At 47.0% G+C, this 19,699-nt stretch overlaps 1 protein-coding gene across 1 annotated transcript in view; it reads left to right on the plus strand.

Moving 5' to 3' along the window:
* Positions 1 to 1,581: 1,581 nt before the first annotated feature.
* LOC130108174 (ELKS/Rab6-interacting/CAST family member 1-like) overlaps positions 1,582 to 19,699 on the plus strand; it is a 280,684-nt gene continuing 262,566 nt past the window's right edge. Inside the window, exon 1 of the mRNA XM_056275029.1 lies at positions 1,582 to 2,451. Within this exon, the coding sequence (XP_056131004.1) occupies positions 1,582 to 2,451 (870 nt within the window). The remainder of the gene's footprint in view (positions 2,452 to 19,699) is intronic.

The following is a 19,699-nucleotide window of genomic DNA, read 5'->3' on the forward strand; positions in this document are numbered from 1 at the left end:
CTCTCCCTCCCTCCCTCCCTCGCTCTCTCTCTCTCTCTCTCTCTCTCTCTCTCTCTCTCTCTCTCTCTCTCTCTCTCTCTCTCTCTCTCTCTCTCTCTCTCTCTCTCTCTCTCTCTCTCTCTCTCTCTCTCTCTCTCTCTGTTGGGTTTGCACAAGGGCAGAGCTGAATAAAAGATTGAATGAAGAACCGAGACAAGGAACAGTGTTGTGTAGTTGAGAATTAAAGGGTGCTGTCTGGTTTTGGTGCTTTGAGTCCTTTGGTGACCCCCCCCCCCGTAATCAAGTTGGGGAAGATTTAACAAGAAAAGTAAGATTAACCTAACATCCAAAGCTTGTAATATCTTGGCTGATCTGACCCATTACACAGCATTGGGGCGTCCGGGTGGCGTGGCGGTCTATTCCGTTGCCTACTAACACGGGGATCGCCGGTTCGAATCCCCGCGTTACCTCCGGCTTGGTCGAGCGTCCCTGCAGACGCAGTTGGCCGTGTCTGGGGGTGTGTCCTGGTCGCTGCACTAGCGCCTCCCCTGGTCGGTCGGGGCGCCTGTTCGGGGGGAGGGAGAACTGGGGGGAACAGCGTGAAACTCCTCCCACGCGCTACGTCCCCCTGGTGAAACTCCTCACTGTCAGGTGAAAAGAAGCGGCTGGCGACTCCACATGTATGGGAGGAGGCACGTGGTAGTCTGCAGCCCTCCCCGGATCGGCAGAGGGGGCGGAGCAGCGACCGGGACGGCTCGGAAGAGCGGGGTGATTGGCCGGATACAATTGAGAAGAAAAAGGGGGACCCCCCCCCCCATCCAAAGAAACTTACAGTGTTTATCCTTCATCAGTGCCGTCCATGCTTTACATCCTTTCCTATTGTCCTTCTCTGAATCTTTGTCCTTCTCTGCCCCGTCTAGGATCCGTGACGTCACTCTTTATACCTGGGATCACCGCACTACCAGCCTGTCTGCGTAGGAAACCAACAGCCCGCAGTTTCTGCAAACTTCTCCTGCTGCTTAGGACTCGAACTCGACCCCGACGCCCCCCTGCAGGAAGTACAACCGTCCACCAAGACCTGCAGGGATAGACGGGCGAAAACCGGAAGCCCTTTATTCTCATCTTTCCTCCCAAGAGGGGATATGGACATATTCTTACAGGTTTCCCACGCATCCTGGAAAACCCGGAAATGTATGGACTAGCTATGGCCAGTCATGGAAAACACCTGGAACGTGATAAAAAATGATCACATGCCCTGGAAATCATATTAAGGTGATGCACAACTTGTCAAGTGAGGTTACAGATTGTATTTTCATCCACATATTTATTTATTTTATTTATTTTAGCTGAGATGTGACACCAGTGTGTGACGTTTGGGCAGTATGTTCACTGGCACAGTCCATTTAGAGACTGACGAGACTTCCACTGATGGTTCATACTGAATATCATGACCTTCTGTCAGCAAAGCCTGTCGTAGATCCAAGCAACAGCCCTGGAAAATGTCCTTGAACTGTAATGGAAAATAATTTCCTAAAAAGAGCACGAGCCCTATCTGTTGTCTTAACCATTTTTTTTCAGACGTCATCCTTTGCCACATAAACGATGCCTTTAAACATCAGAGCCAAGCCTTCGCAGAGTAAACTCTCTGCCGGCTCCAAGAGCGCTGGACATGCCGATGGCGGCCCGCCTCACTCTCGCTTCTCCAGGTCCCCCAAACAGGGCAAGAGCAAACAGGCCCTGAACTCTGGGCCCGGCTCCCGCTCCGGGTTAGAGCCGGGCTCGGTGTCAGGCGGCGGGCCTGCAGTGGGGTCAAAAACACCTGGAGGTCAAGGGTCTGCTTCAAGGCCAAATTCAAAGCTTAAAGTTGGATTGGCGGCTGACACGCGGACGGTAACCGGCTCGGGAACGGCTCCGGGAGGGAAAACCTTGTCCATGGAGAACATCCAGTCTCTGAGTGCAGCCTATGCCACTTCCGGCGCCATGTACCCCAGTGACCGGGATGCCTTGGAGGCATCGGGCGGATACCCCAAAGGCACCATGACCCTCGGCAGGACCGCCAGTCGCTCCTCCTACACTGGCCGCTCCACTGCCATGGGCAGCAGCCCGAACATCACCTCCTCCGGGGTACCACAGCCATCAGACCCTTACGGAGACCCGACCCAACCGCTGCTGACAAGGGACTCCTCCAGTCTGAGGCGCCGGCCTGCAAGGCAACCGCCGGCCTCGGAGTCGGTGAGACGCGTAGAAGGGTCGAGTCTGGATCTCCAGGATCAGCTGAAGGAGCTTCAGAGAGAGAACAAGCTGCTGAGGAGAGAGATAGACGGAGGAAGGGACGGGAGGGCGTGTCCCAGCGCAAACAGTGTGAACTTCTGGAGCCCGGAGGTGAAGAGAGACAGGGGCCCGCGGCGGGAGGAGGGCGTTAGGACCTCCATTCTGAAGGACCAGTACAGGACTAACCAGGAGGACAGCCAGGTGAGACTATAGGCACAATCACGGGGCCATTTTCCACAATGTGACATGTAAGTTACAAAATGAAAAAAAGTGTTACTTCTCATGACAGGAAATAATTACACCACTGGAGAAAGTGAGGGCTTTCAAACCAAATGGTGGCTATCTCACTTTTGAAATGAAACACCTCAGTGATTATCAGTTTGTCTGTTTAAATGTCAAATCCAACCTTCCTGCTCCCAACCACCCTCACCTCATACCTGTTATCACTGTCTTCCCGTGTGTGTGTGTGTGTGTGTGTGTGTGTGTGTGTGTACATGCGCGCGCATGCACATAAAGAGGCTTGTGTGCAGTTTGAATATAAAGACTTACGTGAGGCTCAGTGCTGTCTGTGTTTCCATGGGAACGTGTTTCCTTGTGGCAGCATCCTACCAGACTCTCTAACACAGCCATGCTAAAAGGATAATTCAGGATTTTTATTTTTTTATTTTTATTTTTTTTTACGATCTGGGTCTTATTTTGGTAGTTTCTGCCATTGTATACATCAGTTATGACCTCCTTTTACTCCCCGGCTTCATTTAGTAGATTCTGGACACAGAACCACTACTGGACTCAGCTTTACAGCTGTGTCTTAGGGGACAAGTGAACATGAGTGTTACACGTGTCCTATAAACAACCCCCCCCCCCAGTGTGTCAGTCAGACTGTGTCCATGACTGTCCATCATCTATGACTCCTCTACTGTGCTGGCCGGCTAGTTTATGTATAGGCTGCTACTTCCTGCAGGTTGACCCAGGAAGTAGATCAGCAATGTCATCCACCATTGATCATATCGGACATTTTGGGTAATAACTAACTTGGCAAGTTGTGACGTCTTGAGTTGATGCAGTTGGAGGACAGTAGGGGGAGCTAGAGGACAAGATGGGATGTAAGTGAATGTAAGAGTGGAGAAGGAGTGTGACGTGGGTTGTCCGAGTAAAGAAGCGTATGCTAACAGGCGTGTGTCTTGGAGCGGTCCCTTAGCACAAGTTGAGGCAAACTTGGGCAAATTAAAGTGCTTTACATAAAATAGGTTTTAAAAAAATAAAGGTTTTAGAAAAGCACAGAAACCAAGAAGAAGAAAAGTCTCAATGCATTTTAGAGTCAGCGTGCAGTTTTAGCCGCAGCTAAGTTTCAACTAAAGGCAACGGGGAACGTAGAGGTTTTTTGCCTATTTTTGAAAGTAGCCAAGTTTGGGGCTGATCTAAGATCTTCGGGAGGTTTATTCCAACCATGTGTGGCGTAATAACTGTATGCTGCTTCACCACATTTTGCCTTAATCCTAGGAATCCTAGTTAGCAGACCGCTCCCTGGTGACCCACGAAGTCTATAGGAAGAAGTTCTAAGGAGTTCATAGCGTGGAAGCAGGTCAGCGATATGTTTAGGCCCTAAACCATTAAGGGATTTATAGACCAGTAGCAGCATCTTGAGGTCACACTGGGAGCCAGCGAAGAGGCCTGAGAACTGGTGTAACATGTTCAGTTTCCCTAGACTTCGTTAGAAGTGTAGCAGCAGTCGGTTGGGCGTCCCTACAGACAGGCCGTGTCTGCAGGTGGGAAGCCGGATGTGGCTATGTGTCCTGGTCACTGAACTAGCGCCTCCTCTGGTCGGTCGGGGCGCCTGTTCGGAGGGGGAACTGGGCGTGAGCTTCCCACGCGCTATGCCCCCCTGGTGAAACTCCTCACCGTCAAGTCAGGTCAAGACAATTTCATTTGTATAGCCCAATATCACAAATTACAAATTTGTCAGGTGAAAAGAAGCGGCTGGTGACGCCGCATGTACAGGAGGAGGCTCGGAAGACTGGAATAATTTGCCACATACTTCTGGGGGAAAAGCCCCCCCCCCCAAAAAAGAGTAGCAGCAGCATTCTGAATGAGCTGTAACTGCCTATGGTGCTTTCTGGGGAAGATCTGAGAAAAGACTATTACAGCAGTCTAACCTACAGGAAATGGACACATCCTCTAATTCTTGCTATATTTTTGAGGCGGTAATGGGCAAATATTTTTATAGAATTGATGGGTATCAAAATTTAGAGCTGAGTCAATAATAGCACCACGATTTCTGACTTGGTTTTTAGACTTCAGAGAAAGGAAAAGAAGATGAGCACCAACGTTCAGCCTTTCTTTCTCTTAGCGCCAAAGACAATTATTTCAGTTTTGTCTTTGTTTAGTTCAGGGGTGGGCAGTCTCATCCAGAAGGGGCCAGTGTGGGTGAAGGTTTTTTGTACCAACCAAGCAGTTACACACCTGTGTCTCCTAATCAAGTTCCTCAGCAAAGACTCGACTGGTTGATTAGTGGGATCAGGTGTGGAACTGCTTGGTTGGAACAAAACCCTTCACCCGCGCTGGCCCCTTCTGGATAAGACTTCTCACCCCTGGTTTAGTTGGAGGAAATTTTGGCACAGCCAGTCATAAATTTGGTCAGTGCACAGAGGCAGTGAGCCTATAGGAGCACAGCCTCGTGACGACAGAGCTACATATAGTAAGTGAGTGTCGTCCGCATAGTTGTGGTAAGCGATTTGTTCTTTTGTAGTCTGGGTTTCACTTTCAAACATGTGGTTTGGATAGCGGGGTTAAACTGGACTTGTAGAAGCACGTCTGATGTTCGTGTTCGGTTATCCTGTAAGACACCCTTGTAAAGCTGAGTCCAGTGGTGGCCCTGTCTCCAAAATCTACAAAATGAAATTATAACTGATGCACACAATGGTAAAAACTATGAAAATAAGACACAGGTTATTAAAAAAACGAAAAAGAAAAAAAAACAACAGAATTTTCCTTTAAAGAGCAAGCAAGCATTCCCTCATCTTGTCTGTTATTCCTTACATCTACAAAGGATATAAAGGGGTGTAGGTGTAGAGGATGGTGATGGAGGTGTCCATATATAAAGGATATAAAGGGGTGTAGATGTAGAGGATGGTGATGGAGGTGTCCATGTATAAAGGGTATAAAGGGGTGTAGCTGTAGAGGATGGAGGTGTCCATGTATAAATGATATAAAGGGGTGTAGATGTAGAGGATGGTGATGGAGGTGTCGTGTATAAAGGATATAAAGGGGTGTAGCTGTAGAGGATGGTGATGGAGGTGTCCATGTATAAAGGATATAAAGGGGTGTAGCTGTAGAGGATGGTGATGGAGGTGTCCATGTATAAAGGATATAAAGCGGTGTAGATGTAGAGGATGGTGATGGAGGTGTCCATGTATAAAGGATATAAAGGGGTGTAGATATAGGATGATGATGGAGGTGTCCATGTATAAAGGATTTCAAGGGGTGTAGATATAGAGGATGGTGATGGAGGTGTCCATGTATAAAGGGTATAAAAAGGTGTAGATGTAGAGGATGGTGATGGAGGTGTCCATGTATAAAGGCTATAAAGGGGTGTAGCTGTAGAGGACAGTGATGGTGGTGTCCAGTAGAGGACGGCGATGGAGGATGATGATTTTTGTCTGGCGTTCTTCCCTTCCACTCCGCGGAGATCACCCCGAGCTCTACAAGGTGTCCATATTTACAGGCTATAAAGAGGTGTAGAAGTGAATGGACCGCATTCCTCTATAGAGCTTTTCTGCTCTACCGACCACCCAAAGCACTTCACAGCGCGCGCCTCACATTCACCCATTCACACACGTTCATATACTGATGGCGGAGGGCTGCCGTGCAAGGCGCCAAGCTGCTCATCAGCAGAAGTTAGGGGTCCGCTGTCTTGCTCACGGACACGTCGACGCGCTCTCTGGAGGACCCAGGGATCAAACCAGCGACCTTCCGATTACTAGAACACCCGCTCTACCTCCTGAGCGAAGTGAAGTAGAGGACCGCGATGTTTAGCGGGCTACCGCCGGCGTTTCGTCCTCCTTCTCTCCTCATATTTCATAACGCGCTGGATGCCACGTGTGCCGCCTACGTCACATGGGTCTCGCCATCTTTGATGCCCCCATATGGCGTAGGCAGGTTGGAGAGGGCTGGTTGTAATTCGGACATAAATGAAAGAATAGATTTTCTCCCTCAAAGCGGCTGTGATGCGCTTTCTTTGTTGTTTGTTGTTGACTTTACGGGCACACAGTTCACGATAGACTCATACATTAGCGCGGAAAGGGAACTGCAGCCCCCCCTAGTGGTGGATGCACCCCCCCAAAATAGTGGCAGGTGGCTTTGCAACATCTTAGACCCAACAGTATGCCTAACTTTTCCTAACGTACAAATGCAAAAAAAAACCCCAAACCCCCCCCCAAAAAAACAATAAATAAATCATACCTTTATTTTGGGCAGTGGGCCTTGTGGAATGTGCCTGTTTAATAATAAAGTGAGTAAACACTCCATTTCAAATCTGCTACACGCGCTTTACCAAGAAAACGGTGACGTCATACTGTCGCTCTGGCTGCCGGCGGTTGTGCGCTGCGGGAGCGCAATGGCTGATGGGACTGCTAATGTTAGATTTAAAATGGTGTTTTAATGATGTGGTGTTCATGGTGTGGTTATTCTTGTGTTGTTGTTTTGGGGGTTCGACTCAGACTAAATAGGAGACAGTTTACTGACTGACTGTAGGACCGTGAATGGGACTGATGTCGCCACTTGTGAGATGGGGGGGGGGGGACTTGTTACGTAGTTGTCAGTTCTGGTCCGGGTCCGTTCTGGCCAGCGTAAATAACAGAGCACTTCCGGGGGTAAAAACAGCACTTCCGGGGTTGTGCGGTGTATAGGGCACAGGAGTTGCAATTAAAAAGAGATCTCTGCCTCTCGACTAATTCTTCCACGCCGGCTCGCCACAATGCTGTAACGCGCGCGGATAAATAGACTCGCTAGCCCTTCTAACGGGTCGGACCCTTTCGCCGACTGGTTAATGTTGTCGCCCGTGGTGCGGGAGACTCGGGTTCGCGTCCCGGCTGCGGCGGTTCCCGGACGGCCCCCGAATTCGCTACACTGGTGTCAGAAGTGGGACGGTTAGACTGTGAGACAATCGGAAGCGAGTGCGCCCAGAGGGAGTTTATATTGTAGCGAATTCGGGGGGGGGGGGGGGGGGCAGCAGCCCAGGAACCGCCACAGCCGGGACGCGAACCCGTGTCTCCCGCTCCGCACGCGACAACGTTAACCAGTCGACTAAAGCGTCCGACCCGTTAGTCAAGGACCAACGTGTCTACTTGTTCATGCACGTTACACTACCCCCCCTCCTTCGGGAAGCGTGTCGTCACGCTTCAGCATATCCGCTCCCTCACGCCTCTGGGCGCACGCGCTTCCGGTGACCTCACGGTCCTTCACGATCCCACTTCGGACACCAGGAGATATGGGTTCGCGTCCCGGCTGTGGCGGTTCCCGGGCTGCCCCCCCGAATTCGCTACAATATGTTAGTTAAGAAACTAACTTGACACAAAAATTAAAATTTTAACAACTTTTAATACTATTTTTCAAACAATTTATAATGGCCGCTGTCCAACGCCTGTAAATGCTGCAGCGTCTGAGTGGTGGTCATGGCGCGTCTGTAACCAGACATGTTGGACATAATCCAGTTTAGACAATTTCTTTGCACTGGGGGACCCTAGTGTGTTTCTAGGACACAGCAACGAACATCACGAAGGAAATGACGCGACAACGCACGTCATAACTACTGACGTGACACGCACGGTCGCGCACAAATTGCGAGCTTGACCGCTCGTGGTCGTTTTAGGTAGATCTTATAACTTTTTTGTGCAATTGATCTAAAACTAATTTTAAATTCAAATGCATGCAATTTTAGGAGAATCCAGGGAGCCGCAGATCCGTATCTTAATGTTTTCAACTCAATAAATAAAAAATAATGATTTTATACTTTTTTAAGTTGCACTTCCTTTCCTGTTATTTGGTATTTCTCTGTGTAGCTTGTTTCGACCCATCATTCACTCTGTCGTCCTGTGTGTGTGTGTGTGTGTGTGTGTGTGTGTGTGTGTGTGTGTGTGTGTGTGTGTGTGTGTGTGTGTGTGTGTGTGTGTGTGTGTGTGTGTGTGTGTTTCTCTCTCTCTCTGCCTGCATAGCTACATCTGTCGTCACTCTATCAGCCATCCTTCCCGTCTTCCTCTCTGATTTGCTGGCCTCACGTTTGACCCGTCTGTCTCTCTGGCCCCATAGCTCATTAGACTTGCACTATATCTCTATTTTGCACGCCGTCAGCAGATTAACTTACTGTGTCCTGAGAATTTCTCATTATGATGGTTAGCATAGTCTCTGATAAGTTTTCTCTGACGCGCTGCTTTTTTATTGTAGACGTCTATTTACTTTTCTATTCCCTTCACGAACTTTACTCGAGTCTGCGCTCTTTCATCTGACTTCCCCCAGATAGCATCCGGATGTGGGTCACTTCAGGCCATGATGCCGCCTTCTGGCCCTGACAAAATGAATGTGAGCCTGAAGTGGCCCACATGTATAATAACAAATATGGCCCAAATATGGCCCAAATCAAATGTGGGCCTTTTCTGGCAAAGATGCGGTGACCTCGGCAACATGTGATCTGGATGTGACCCTGAAGTGGGCCGTGTGGTAAATGGTGAATAAGGCCAGAATACCACAAAACAAAATATGGGCCACCTTTGGCAAATATGTGGCACATGCTATGGCTTGATTCTGGCCCGGATCAGGCAAACAGGAGCGGACCGCTCAAGTGCCACAGCAGTTTTGCCCTCTGGGTCTTAGATGTCTATTTACTCTTTTATTCCCTTCACGAACTGTAATGGAGTCTGCCGTCTTTCTTCTGACTTTGCCACCGTTAAACCAGGGAGCCGCCTCTGCACTTGGTGTTTCATTGCATTTCTCTCCTGATTCTGTCACACCGCACAGGAAACACACACACACACACACACACACACACACACACACACACACACACACACACACACACACACACACACACACACACACACACACTCACAAAACACGCCCACCGCCCATATACAAAAAGGCAGCTTCACTTCTTTCTTTGGCAGATTGAAAGACAGACAGACTTCATGCCCTTAGCAGTGTACTGTAAGTGTACTTAGGAGTGAACTGTAAGTATACTTAGGAGTGAACTGTAAGTATACTTAGGAGTGTACTGTAAGTGTACTTAGCAGTGTACTGTAAGTGTACTTAGCAGTGAACTGTAAGTGTACTTAGGAGTGTACTGTAAGTGTACTTAGGAGTGTACTGTACGTATACTTAGGAGTGAACTGTAAGTGTACTTAGGAGTGAACTGTAAGTATACTTAGGAGTGTACTGTAAGTGTACTTAGCAGTGAACTGTAAGTATACTTAGCAGTGTACTGTAAGTGTACTTAGGAGTGAGCTGTAAGTGTACTTAGGAGTGAACTGTAAGTATACTTAGGAGTGTACTGTAAGTGTACTTAGGAGTGAGCTGTAAGTGTACTTAAGAGTGTACTGTAAGTGTACTTAGGAGTGAGCTGTAAGTGTACTTAAGAGTGTACTGTAAGTGTACTGTAAGTGTACTTAGGAGTGAACTGTAAGTATACTTAGCAGTGAACTGTAAGTATACTTAGCAGTGTACTGTAAGTGTACTTAGGAGTGAACTGTAAGTGTACTTAGGAGTGAACTGTAAGTGTACTTAGCAGTGTACTGTAAGTATACTTAGGAGTGAACTGTAAGGGTACTTAGGAGTGAACTGTAAGTGTACTTAGGAGTGTACTGTAAGTGTATTTAGGAGTGAACTGTAAGTATACTTAGCAGTGTACTGTAAGTGTACTTAGCAGTGAACTGTAAGTGTACTTAGCAGTGTACTGTAAGTGTACTTAGGAGTGTACTGTAAGTATACTTAGGAGTGTACTGTAAGTGTACTTAGCAGTGTACTGTAAGTGTACTTAGCAGTGAACTGTAAGTGTACTTAGCAGTGAACTGTAAGTGTACTTAGGAGTGAACTGTAAGTGTACTTAGGAGTGTACTGTAAGTATACTTAGGAGTGAGCTGTAAGTGTACTTAAAAGTGAACTGTAAGTGTACTTAGCAGTGTACTGTAAGTGTACTTAGGAGTGTACTGTAAGTATACTTAAAAGTGAACTGTAAGTGTACTTAGCAGTGTACTGTAAGTGTACTTAGGAGTGTACTGTAAGTGTACTTAGCAGTGAACTGTAAGTGCAGCTCCCAGTAGAACTGTTAATAGATGTTCTGCAAAAAGCTTCCTTTACCTTCCTTTAGCTGAACTGCTTTCAGATTTTTCACTTAACAAACCCTCTGTTACTTAACCCCCCCTACCGTCACCACTGCTACCCCCCCCCACACACACACACTAGTGTCATCACTATCCATAAATTGGCCCCAGGATTTCAGTGTAATTGTACAGATACATTTTGTTTCAACACACACGTGTGTCATTAAAGTGACATAAGAAAGTAAATGTCTGCATCCTTTTCCGTCTGCAGACGTGTCCTGACTTCACCTCCTCTTACAGAGTTTTCCTCCAGGCCACACAACATATAGGCTTCTACTTATCTTCAAGGGTCTTCTTCTTCTTCTTCTTCTTCTTCTTCTTCTTCTTCTTCTTCTTCTTCTTCCCCTCTCTCTCTCTCTCTCTCTCTCTCTCTCTCTCTCTCTCTCTCTCTCTCTCTCTCTCTCTCTCTCTCTCTCTCTCTCTCTCTCTGTTATGGTCAGTTTTTCCTGTCTTCTTCAAGGTCACTTTTATTTATTCTTACTTCCCTTTCCTCCCACTTCTCCTCCTCCCACCCTTCCTGTGCTCAGACTCAGGGAGGGAGGCGGCTGTGACAGTGGACCATACATACACATTAGCATGAGGAATGTCACCTTTTCCTTCAGCAGAAAATCAACGCTTTACCCCTCACCATCTGTTTGTTGTGTGTGTGTGTGTGTGTGTGTGTGTGTGTGTGTGTGTGTGTGTGTGTGTGTGTGTGTGTGTGTGTGTGTGTGTGTGTGTGTGTGGGTGGGTGCCTATACGTGCATGATGTGCATGCATCTGCACAATACATACATGTGTGTGTCCGCTGTCTGTGTGAAGTCTGTTCGGCCTGGCAAAGTCCACCCACTCTGACTTGGTATTCAGTGCTAGCTTGTTGCATTGATTATGTGCGTTCACCCTCGGCCTCCTCCCACCAGCTCCATCTCCGCTCCATGTCCTTGGCACCTCCCGCCTGCTGGACCCGACCGCTCAAGTCTCAAATGCCTTCACAACACACTGCATCCACGGAGTCCATGCATCTCCGAAGTCTGTTTGTTATCAACTCGTGTGTGTGTGTGTGTGTGTGTGTGTGTGTGTGTGTGTGTGTGTGTGTGTGTGTGTGTGTGTGTGTGTGTGTGTGTGTGTGTGTGTGTGTGTGTGTGTGTGTGTGTTTGTGTTTTCATCTTGTTTTTCTATCTTCTCCTGTCTGGGCAGTAAATAAGGATTTTCCATCTCCATGGTGTCAAGCACTGAAACGGCTGAATCTGTACTTGTCAGTTTGCTGGTCAGGAAAATGTGTGTGCGCGTGTGTGCATGTGAGTGCATGTGTGTATATGTGTGTATATGTGTGTATATGTGTGTATATGTGTATATATATATATATATATATATATATATATAGTGACTCCTTTGTGATACTTATTCGTGAATGAGGGGGAGGACGGTGGAATGGTGAGGATGCAAGGAGTGGAGGTGATGAAGGTGGCTGAGTTTAAATACTAGGGGTCAGCTGAAGAGAGTGCAGGCAGGGTGGAGTGGGTGGAGAAGAGTGTCAGGAGTGATGTGTGACAGAAGGGTACCAGCAAGAGTTAAAGGGAAGGTTTACAAGATGGTGGTGAGACCAGCTATGTTAGATGGCTTCGAGATGGTGGCACTGATGAAAAGACAGGAGGTGGAGCTGGAGGTGGCAGAGGTGAAGATGATAAGATTTTCACTGGGAGTGATGAAGAAGGACAGGATTAGGAAGGAGTATATTAGAGGGACAGCTCAGGTTGGACGGTTTGGGAACAAAGCAAGAGAGGCAAGATGGAGATGGTTTGGACATGTGTGGAGGAGAGATGCTGGGTATACTGGGAGAAGGATGCTGAATATGAAGCTGCCAGGGAAGAGGAGAAGAGGAAGGCCAAAGAGGAGGTTTATGGATGTGGTGAGGGAGGACATGCAGGTGGGTGGTGTGACAGAGGAAGATGCAGAGGACAGGAAGAAATGGAGACGGATGATCCGCTGTGGCGCCCCCTAACGGGAGCAGCCAAAAGTAGTAGTAGAAGATAATATAGTGACTCCTTCAAAAATACTTATGACTAAGGCAGGGCAGCTGAAAATATATCTTTTATAATAAATTGAATATTTTTTATTAACACATATCTTTATTGGTAAGAATTTTGGCACTTTCTGCACCTCCACCACGAATCCCTCTTAGTCACTCCCTCATGTTGTGTCGCTTGGTGTTGTGGTTTCAGTCAGGTAGGATTTCACAGGACAGAGATATACTGACATGCTCAAAGTTGTTGGTGCACCGCCACAAAAAAAAAAGAAGAAGAATGCACAATTTTCTCTGAAATAACCTGAAACTGACAAAAGTAATTGGCATCCACCATCGTTTATTCCATATTTCATAGAAATCAGACTTGGCTTTTGGTTTTTTTTATTCAACATCATTTTGTAAATGATAAATGACCATGCCATGGACAAGTATCATGGGACCCTTAGCCTGATATTTCTTTGCACAACCTTTCGAGGGAATCGGTGCAATCGCATGTTTTCTGTAGCTCTCAACGAGCCTTCTGTACCTGTTAGCAGGTATTTTGGCCCACTCTTCCCGAGCAAACTGCTGTGGTGGTCTCAGGCTGAATGGTTGCTTTCCCCAAACTGCAAGTTTCAGCTCCTTCCATAAATGCTTGATAAGATTCGGATCAGGACTCGTGTAACGGGGGCAGTCCTATGCTGTTCTGTGCTGGTCAGCCTGCTGCATGCCCGTCACTCTCATCATTAGCTCTGCGTTGTGTTCTAGTTGGGTGGGGCCCCAGGTGTTGTGGGGGGCCCTCAGTCTCTCATCATCATCATCATCATCATCATCATCATGATCAAGGAAGGAGGGGGGACACACAGGACTCTATTTGGCCCACCTTGCCATTTATTTTGGTTTCAAACCCTTCGACAAACGTCCAGTCCTCCAGCTGGAGCGGTGTTTCTTACGGACGTGGGGTCGAAGCTCAACCACTGCCCGGACTTCACTCGTGTGCGTTAGAAGGAGAAACCGTCCACGGGACTCCCGATGTAAGGAAGGATAAACAAGTATTTTATCCCACAGCTTGCAGTATCTTCTTACAGGGATACTCAAGGTTACGTTCTCCTCAATCAGCAAAACTGTGCTACTGTAAAAAAACACGCGTGGCTCGGCTCGATCGCTGCTTGAGACTCCTCCCACAAAACAAAAATGGCCTCTCCCGCGTTCCCTCTTCCGTGTACCCACAAGACCTCTCTCTTAAAGCGACAGTACACGTATATGACGGTCGTTGTAAAACATACATAAAAGTAAATAATGACATAAAATAAAATGTAGTAAACACAAATAACAGCACACAGACAGGATTTGGTGATATTTCATACTCAAACAAAATAAAATAAAAACATTAATTTTAACCTGGTTACACTTGGAAGGCAACTTTAGAATAGTCCAATGTTTTGTTCTTATCCATTCTTTGGGTGCTTTTTAGCTGTGCTTTGGGTCACTATCCTGTTGGAGGATCCATGACCTGCAACTGACACAGAGCTTTCTGACACTGGGCAGTACATTTCACTCCAGAATGCCTTGCTGGTCTTGAGATTTCACTGTGCCTGCACAGATTCAAGGCACCTTCTGCCAGGCACAGCAAATCAACCCCAAAACAGAACTGAGCCTCCTCCATGTCTCACTGCAGGTACGGTGTTCTTTTCCTTGAAAGCTTCCCTTTTTCATATGGGAACATAGAGCCGATGGGACTCGCCAAAAAGCTCCAGTTTTGCCTCGTCTGTCTAAAGGACATTCTGCCAGAAGGCTTGTCAATGTGCATTTTAGCAAATTCCAGTCTGGCTTTTCTATGTTTTTCTTTCAAAAGCGGAGTCCTCCTGGTTCTTCTTCCATGGAGACCACTTTCGCTCAAAAAGCGACGGATGGTGTGGTCAGAAACTGACATATCCTCACCTTGGATCTCCGGCAGTTATCCTTGGTTCTTTTTCTACCATTTGGACTATCCTTCTGTTCAATGTGGGGTGGATTGAACATCTTAATATTTGCAGCTGTTGGTACAGGAAGGTCAAGCTGCCTGGAGATGGTCTTGCAGCCTTTACCATGCTTGTCTATTGTTTTCTTTCTGATCTCCTCAGACAACTCCCTCGGTTGCTTTCTCTGGTCCATGTTCAGTGTGGTGCACACAGTGATACCAAACAGCACAGTGGCTACTTTTCTCCATTTAAAGAGGCCGAATGACTGATTATAAGTTTGAAGACATGTGTGATACTAATTAAAGAAACTCATTTAACCATGTTTGATGGTTAAGAAACCCTGTGATGGCCCGGCGGCCCATCCAGGGTGTCTCCCCGCCTGCTGCCCAATGACTGCTGGGATAGGCTCCAGCATCCCCGCAACCCTGAGAGCAGCGCAAGCGGTTTCGATAATGGATGGATGGACTAGGATCCAAGTATTTATCGTCTTTTGTAACAGGTATCAACAAATGTGTCCAGGCCATTTTAGAATATCTGTAGAATAAGCAATGATTCGTCATCATTCATCTTTTCACAGCTTCTTCGCTTTATTCTATGACATACCAAAGGCACGTTTTGTAATGCATAGTAGCTGAAATGTCGCAATGTATAGTAGCTGAATTAGATTAGGAGTAGGTGAGAAGGGGTAGGAAAAAATAAGTGCATACTTCCTCCTTCTCCTTTTTTAACATGTAAGAAATAATCTGATGCATGTGGAGATTTGTTTGACGCGTGGCTTTATCGCTTCAGATTACTGGCAAAGGGTTATCTGTACGTTATATCCTGCTTGTTTACATGCTCGAAATAAACCATTCGTGTAAGTACACATGACAGAATAGCTTTTAGTTTCCACGCTTTTCAGGAGGAATGAGGCGTTATTTCAATGAGCTGTGAGGGCACCGCCGAATTTGAGCACGTCTGTAAGTAAGATGTTCTCTATCACCTTTAACCTGCTCAAATATATTGTATTCCCGAAGGGGGGGAGGGGAGTGTCACGTGCATGGATAAGTAGACACGTTGGTCCTTGACTAACGGGTCGGACTCTTTAGTCCAGTGTTTCTCAACCGGGGGTCCGCGGACCCCTAGTGGTCCGCGAAGTAATTGCAAGGGGTCCGTGAAAATAAAATATCTTTAAAAAAAAGATCCTATGACATTTATAGAAATAGGATAATTTTACTCAAATGTGACTGAGACCTTTATCTACCTAAATTATAAAGGGTAACAGGACTTTTTTCTCTAATTACATCTGTTTCACAAGTGCAATTTATTGTATTTTAATAAGAGATCTCGCTCCCGTTTGCATTGTTAAAAGTTACTGCATAAAAATTCTGTTGTTACATATATCTGAAAGTTACTGAATACATATTCTGTTTTGTTACATATATCTGAAAGTTACTGAATACATATTCTGTTTTGTTACATATATCTGAAAGTTACTGCATAAGAATTCTGTTTTGTTAACTATATCTAAGTTACAACTGAAAGCTCTTATTTTTGCCCCAAAGAGTGAATAAATGCTATAATGCAATATAAAATGCAGTTTCTACTGTTTCTATCAAATTGCAACCCCCCCTCCCCCAAGATCAGGTGGAGGGGTCCTCAGGGTAGATCAAAAATACGAAGGGGGTCCAGGACCCCAAAAAGGTTGAGAATCACTGGTTTAGTCGACTGGTAAACGTTGTCGCTTGCGGAGTGGGAGGCACGGGTTCGCGCCCCGGCTGTGGCGGTTCCCGAGCTGCCCCCCGAATTCGCTACAATATCAATCTTCAGATAAACGCTTCTGACGTGTCAGCGTTGCTTTTCTGGGTTGTCGGTTAGGTAAAAACGCGACTGACGAGCTAACTGTAGCTCTGTTCAACCTGCGTCTAGCAAGTTGAGTAAGGTGGTCTGGGTTTCGGGTACACCGTTGTTGCATAACGTAACACGTATATACCAAGTCCAGCTGCACTTGATTCAGCTCCTTTGGATAACCAGGACCTGGATGAATGAGAACACCCCCCCCCTTTTTTTCCAATTTTCTCCCCAATTTGTATCCGGCCAATTACCCAGCTCCTCTTGAGCCGTCCTGTTCGCTGCTCCACCTCCTCTCCGCCGATCCGGGGGCGCCCTGACCGACCAGAGGGGGCGCCAGTGCAGCGACCAGGACACATACCCACATCCGACTTCCCACCCGCAGACACGGCCAATTGTGTCTGTAGGGACGCCCGACCAAGCCGGAGGTAACACGGGGATTCGACCCGGCGATCCCGCGTTGGTAGGCAACGGGATAGACCGCTACGCCACCCGGACGCCATGAATGAGAACATTCACAGACATAACGCAACACGCGAACAACGCCGCTTTGCTTCCTCTCTTCCTGATACGCCGCTCTGCATCTTCTTCTCTACCCCAGCGTCTGCCTTCACAGACCCTCTATCGCCCACCAGTGGATAGCCCACTTTACTACACTGTTTAAGAATTGAATCGCGACAAGATAAGTGGGTCTTTGTTATCTTGTCGCTGTTTGCTCACATTTATAAAAAAGACTAAGCGTAGACATGGACGGTGGAACGGATAGGCCCCCGGGCCCCGCCTGCTGTCGGACTTCAAACATGGGAGAGTAACCGGTTATTTTCTTGCCCGGTGTGGGATTCGATACGGGGTGTACTGCACCACAAGGCGACATCACTAACCGCTCGGCTAGGAGCTAACGTGTCTTATTAGTAGTTTACAGGAGGAAAAAAAACAAAAAAACGGAATCCGTGGTCCACGGGTAGCAACATGCGTCACCCACTGCTGCCCCGCCCCAGCCTATCAGAAAGCAATAAATTCTGTTCTCTAACATGGATTGGCTAATTGTGTCATGTGACGTTTACACTTCAAAGCCGCTCCCTTCCGTTCTCGTTAAACCGCCATTTTGGTTGTCTGGTTAGCTTCTACTGAGTGACAAACGCCGAAAAATAGCACATTTTTTCGGGGCAATGCCAAGGAAAGTTGGAAAGGGGACTGCCGGCAGGGATTTGCTTGACAACAGCGGTGGCAGGTGTGGGATGTTTTGGGGGTTGCCAGGGAATTCGCCCAGCACAACGACAAACGGAGACAGTTCGTCGGCGATAAACGACGGTGGTGAGTTTGAAGTTTCTTTTTAACTTGTCTGTGAGAGGCCTTATTCTCTAGTCTCGTAACAATGTCGTATTACGATCCAATTCATAACACGTTCCGAGAACGTGAGTGTAGAATTTACACCTGTAATTTCGACGCCACGGATTTTGATACGACAAAGACCGCCGTATTCGCCCCTCTTCCGCCATCTTCGCCCCACTTCCGCCATTTTCACCCCTCTTCCGCCATTTTCACCCCTCTTCCGCCATCTTCGCCCCTCTTCCGCCATTTTCACCCCTCTTCCGCCATCTTCGCCCTCTTCGCCCCTCTTCCGCCATCTTCGCCCCTTTTCCGCCATCTTCGCCCCTCTTCCTCCATCTTCGCCCCTCTTCCGCCATCGTCGCCCCTCTTCCGCCATCTTCGCCCCCCTTCTGTGAGGAGGGTCCCGCCATCTTCACCCCCATCTCGTCTACAAGGGGTGAACAATGCCGGTGGTGTGAGGAGGGGTGAAGATGGCGGTCTTTGTCGTATCAAAATCTATGGCTGTCGAAAATTGGGACTTCATGGTGACACCGGTGTTAGATTCACGGACGGAAGTCGCCGACTTCTCTGCACTAAGCTTGGAAGTACGTAATACAATAACGGGAGCGAAGCGGCCTTTCATGGTGCTGTGATCCGACTTTATTCCAGAGAGAGTGCGCGTAATAAGACAACCCGGATAGCTGGGTTTATCAGTTTATCTGCTCTGGGTAGCAGATAAACTCGCTTTGCAAGGGACAATCTCCGGGGTCTGACAAGATAAGCCAATGTGGAAGTGCGTTAAATTGTCATTCTTTCTAATGGCCAGCAGAGTGCGACTCCAGCGGTTGCAAAAATAAGCCTGGCTTCATCCTAGACTCCCATGTTAAAATGCCTAACTTTACAGCAGAAATAAGCATATTTACAGCCTGGTCCAAAAAATAGTTTTGGCCTCTAAAGCTAATTTCCCCCACCATGATAACTGAGCGGGGGGGGGGGGGATTTTCATATAATTCATCCGTTTAATTTATATTAAGGCTTAAAGTTATGCATAATTAGGGGCTTTTAGTCACAGGTGGGTCAGTTCCCCTCCAGACCTGGTCCAACGCTTATCCATGGCGCTCTGTACATTTAAATGGCCATGAACCTGTTTTTGGGTATCTATCCATGTAAACAATTATTTTTCGACGAATCTTAGGTACACTAAAATTGTTCATGTGAGGCAGCCATTTTGAGTTGGTCTTATTGTCTTAGCTTGCGATAAACTCGGAATGCAACTTCACACGGCGGAGCCACTACAGTCAGGTTTCTGGTAAAGGCGGGCGTGCATAGTGTCCTCAATTTCTCAGTCAGATCCCCCCCATATGCTTCTCCCCAGCTCCACCCTCTCATCCAAGTATGGTTACATTCAACCAAGATGGCCATGGGAAAATGCCAAACTCGAGGCTTTGGAACGGTAGTACACAAACCAATGGGTGACGTCACGGTGGCAATGTCCACTTCTTTTATACAGTTTATGGTTTTCAGGAATCAGGACTCAGGAACTCTTTATTTGTCATTTCAACTCATGTTCTCGCGCACATGAAGTAAAATGAAATGTAATTTCCCGCAGCCCACAGCAGTGCAACATGCAGACAAAGACACATTTATTTATTTTTTACCCCAGATGTAAGAAAAAGAATAGATCTTCTCTCTCAAAGCGGCCGTGTCATGTTTCTTGGTTTTTGTTAAATTTTATTATGACATTAGATTATAACATCCTAGACCCATACCAACATGTTTCAATGTTTTTCAATATTGAAAAACAGCTTTATTACCCCTATAAAGATACGTAATCATCAACAAACCGTGTTCTACTTTTCACCATAACTTGTGTTGGAAGCAGAAGTAAAATGCTGTCACCAAGTGCTTTAAACACACCTCTAACAGGTTTTTCTGAAAATAAATGGATTGATCCATCACATCACACTTACAGATGTGTCAAGAAGCATTGCTTATTT

This window comes from Lampris incognitus, chromosome 2, assembly GCF_029633865.1.
Source record: "Lampris incognitus isolate fLamInc1 chromosome 2, fLamInc1.hap2, whole genome shotgun sequence".
Classification (NCBI taxonomy): domain Eukaryota; kingdom Metazoa; phylum Chordata; class Actinopteri; order Lampriformes; family Lampridae; genus Lampris; species Lampris incognitus.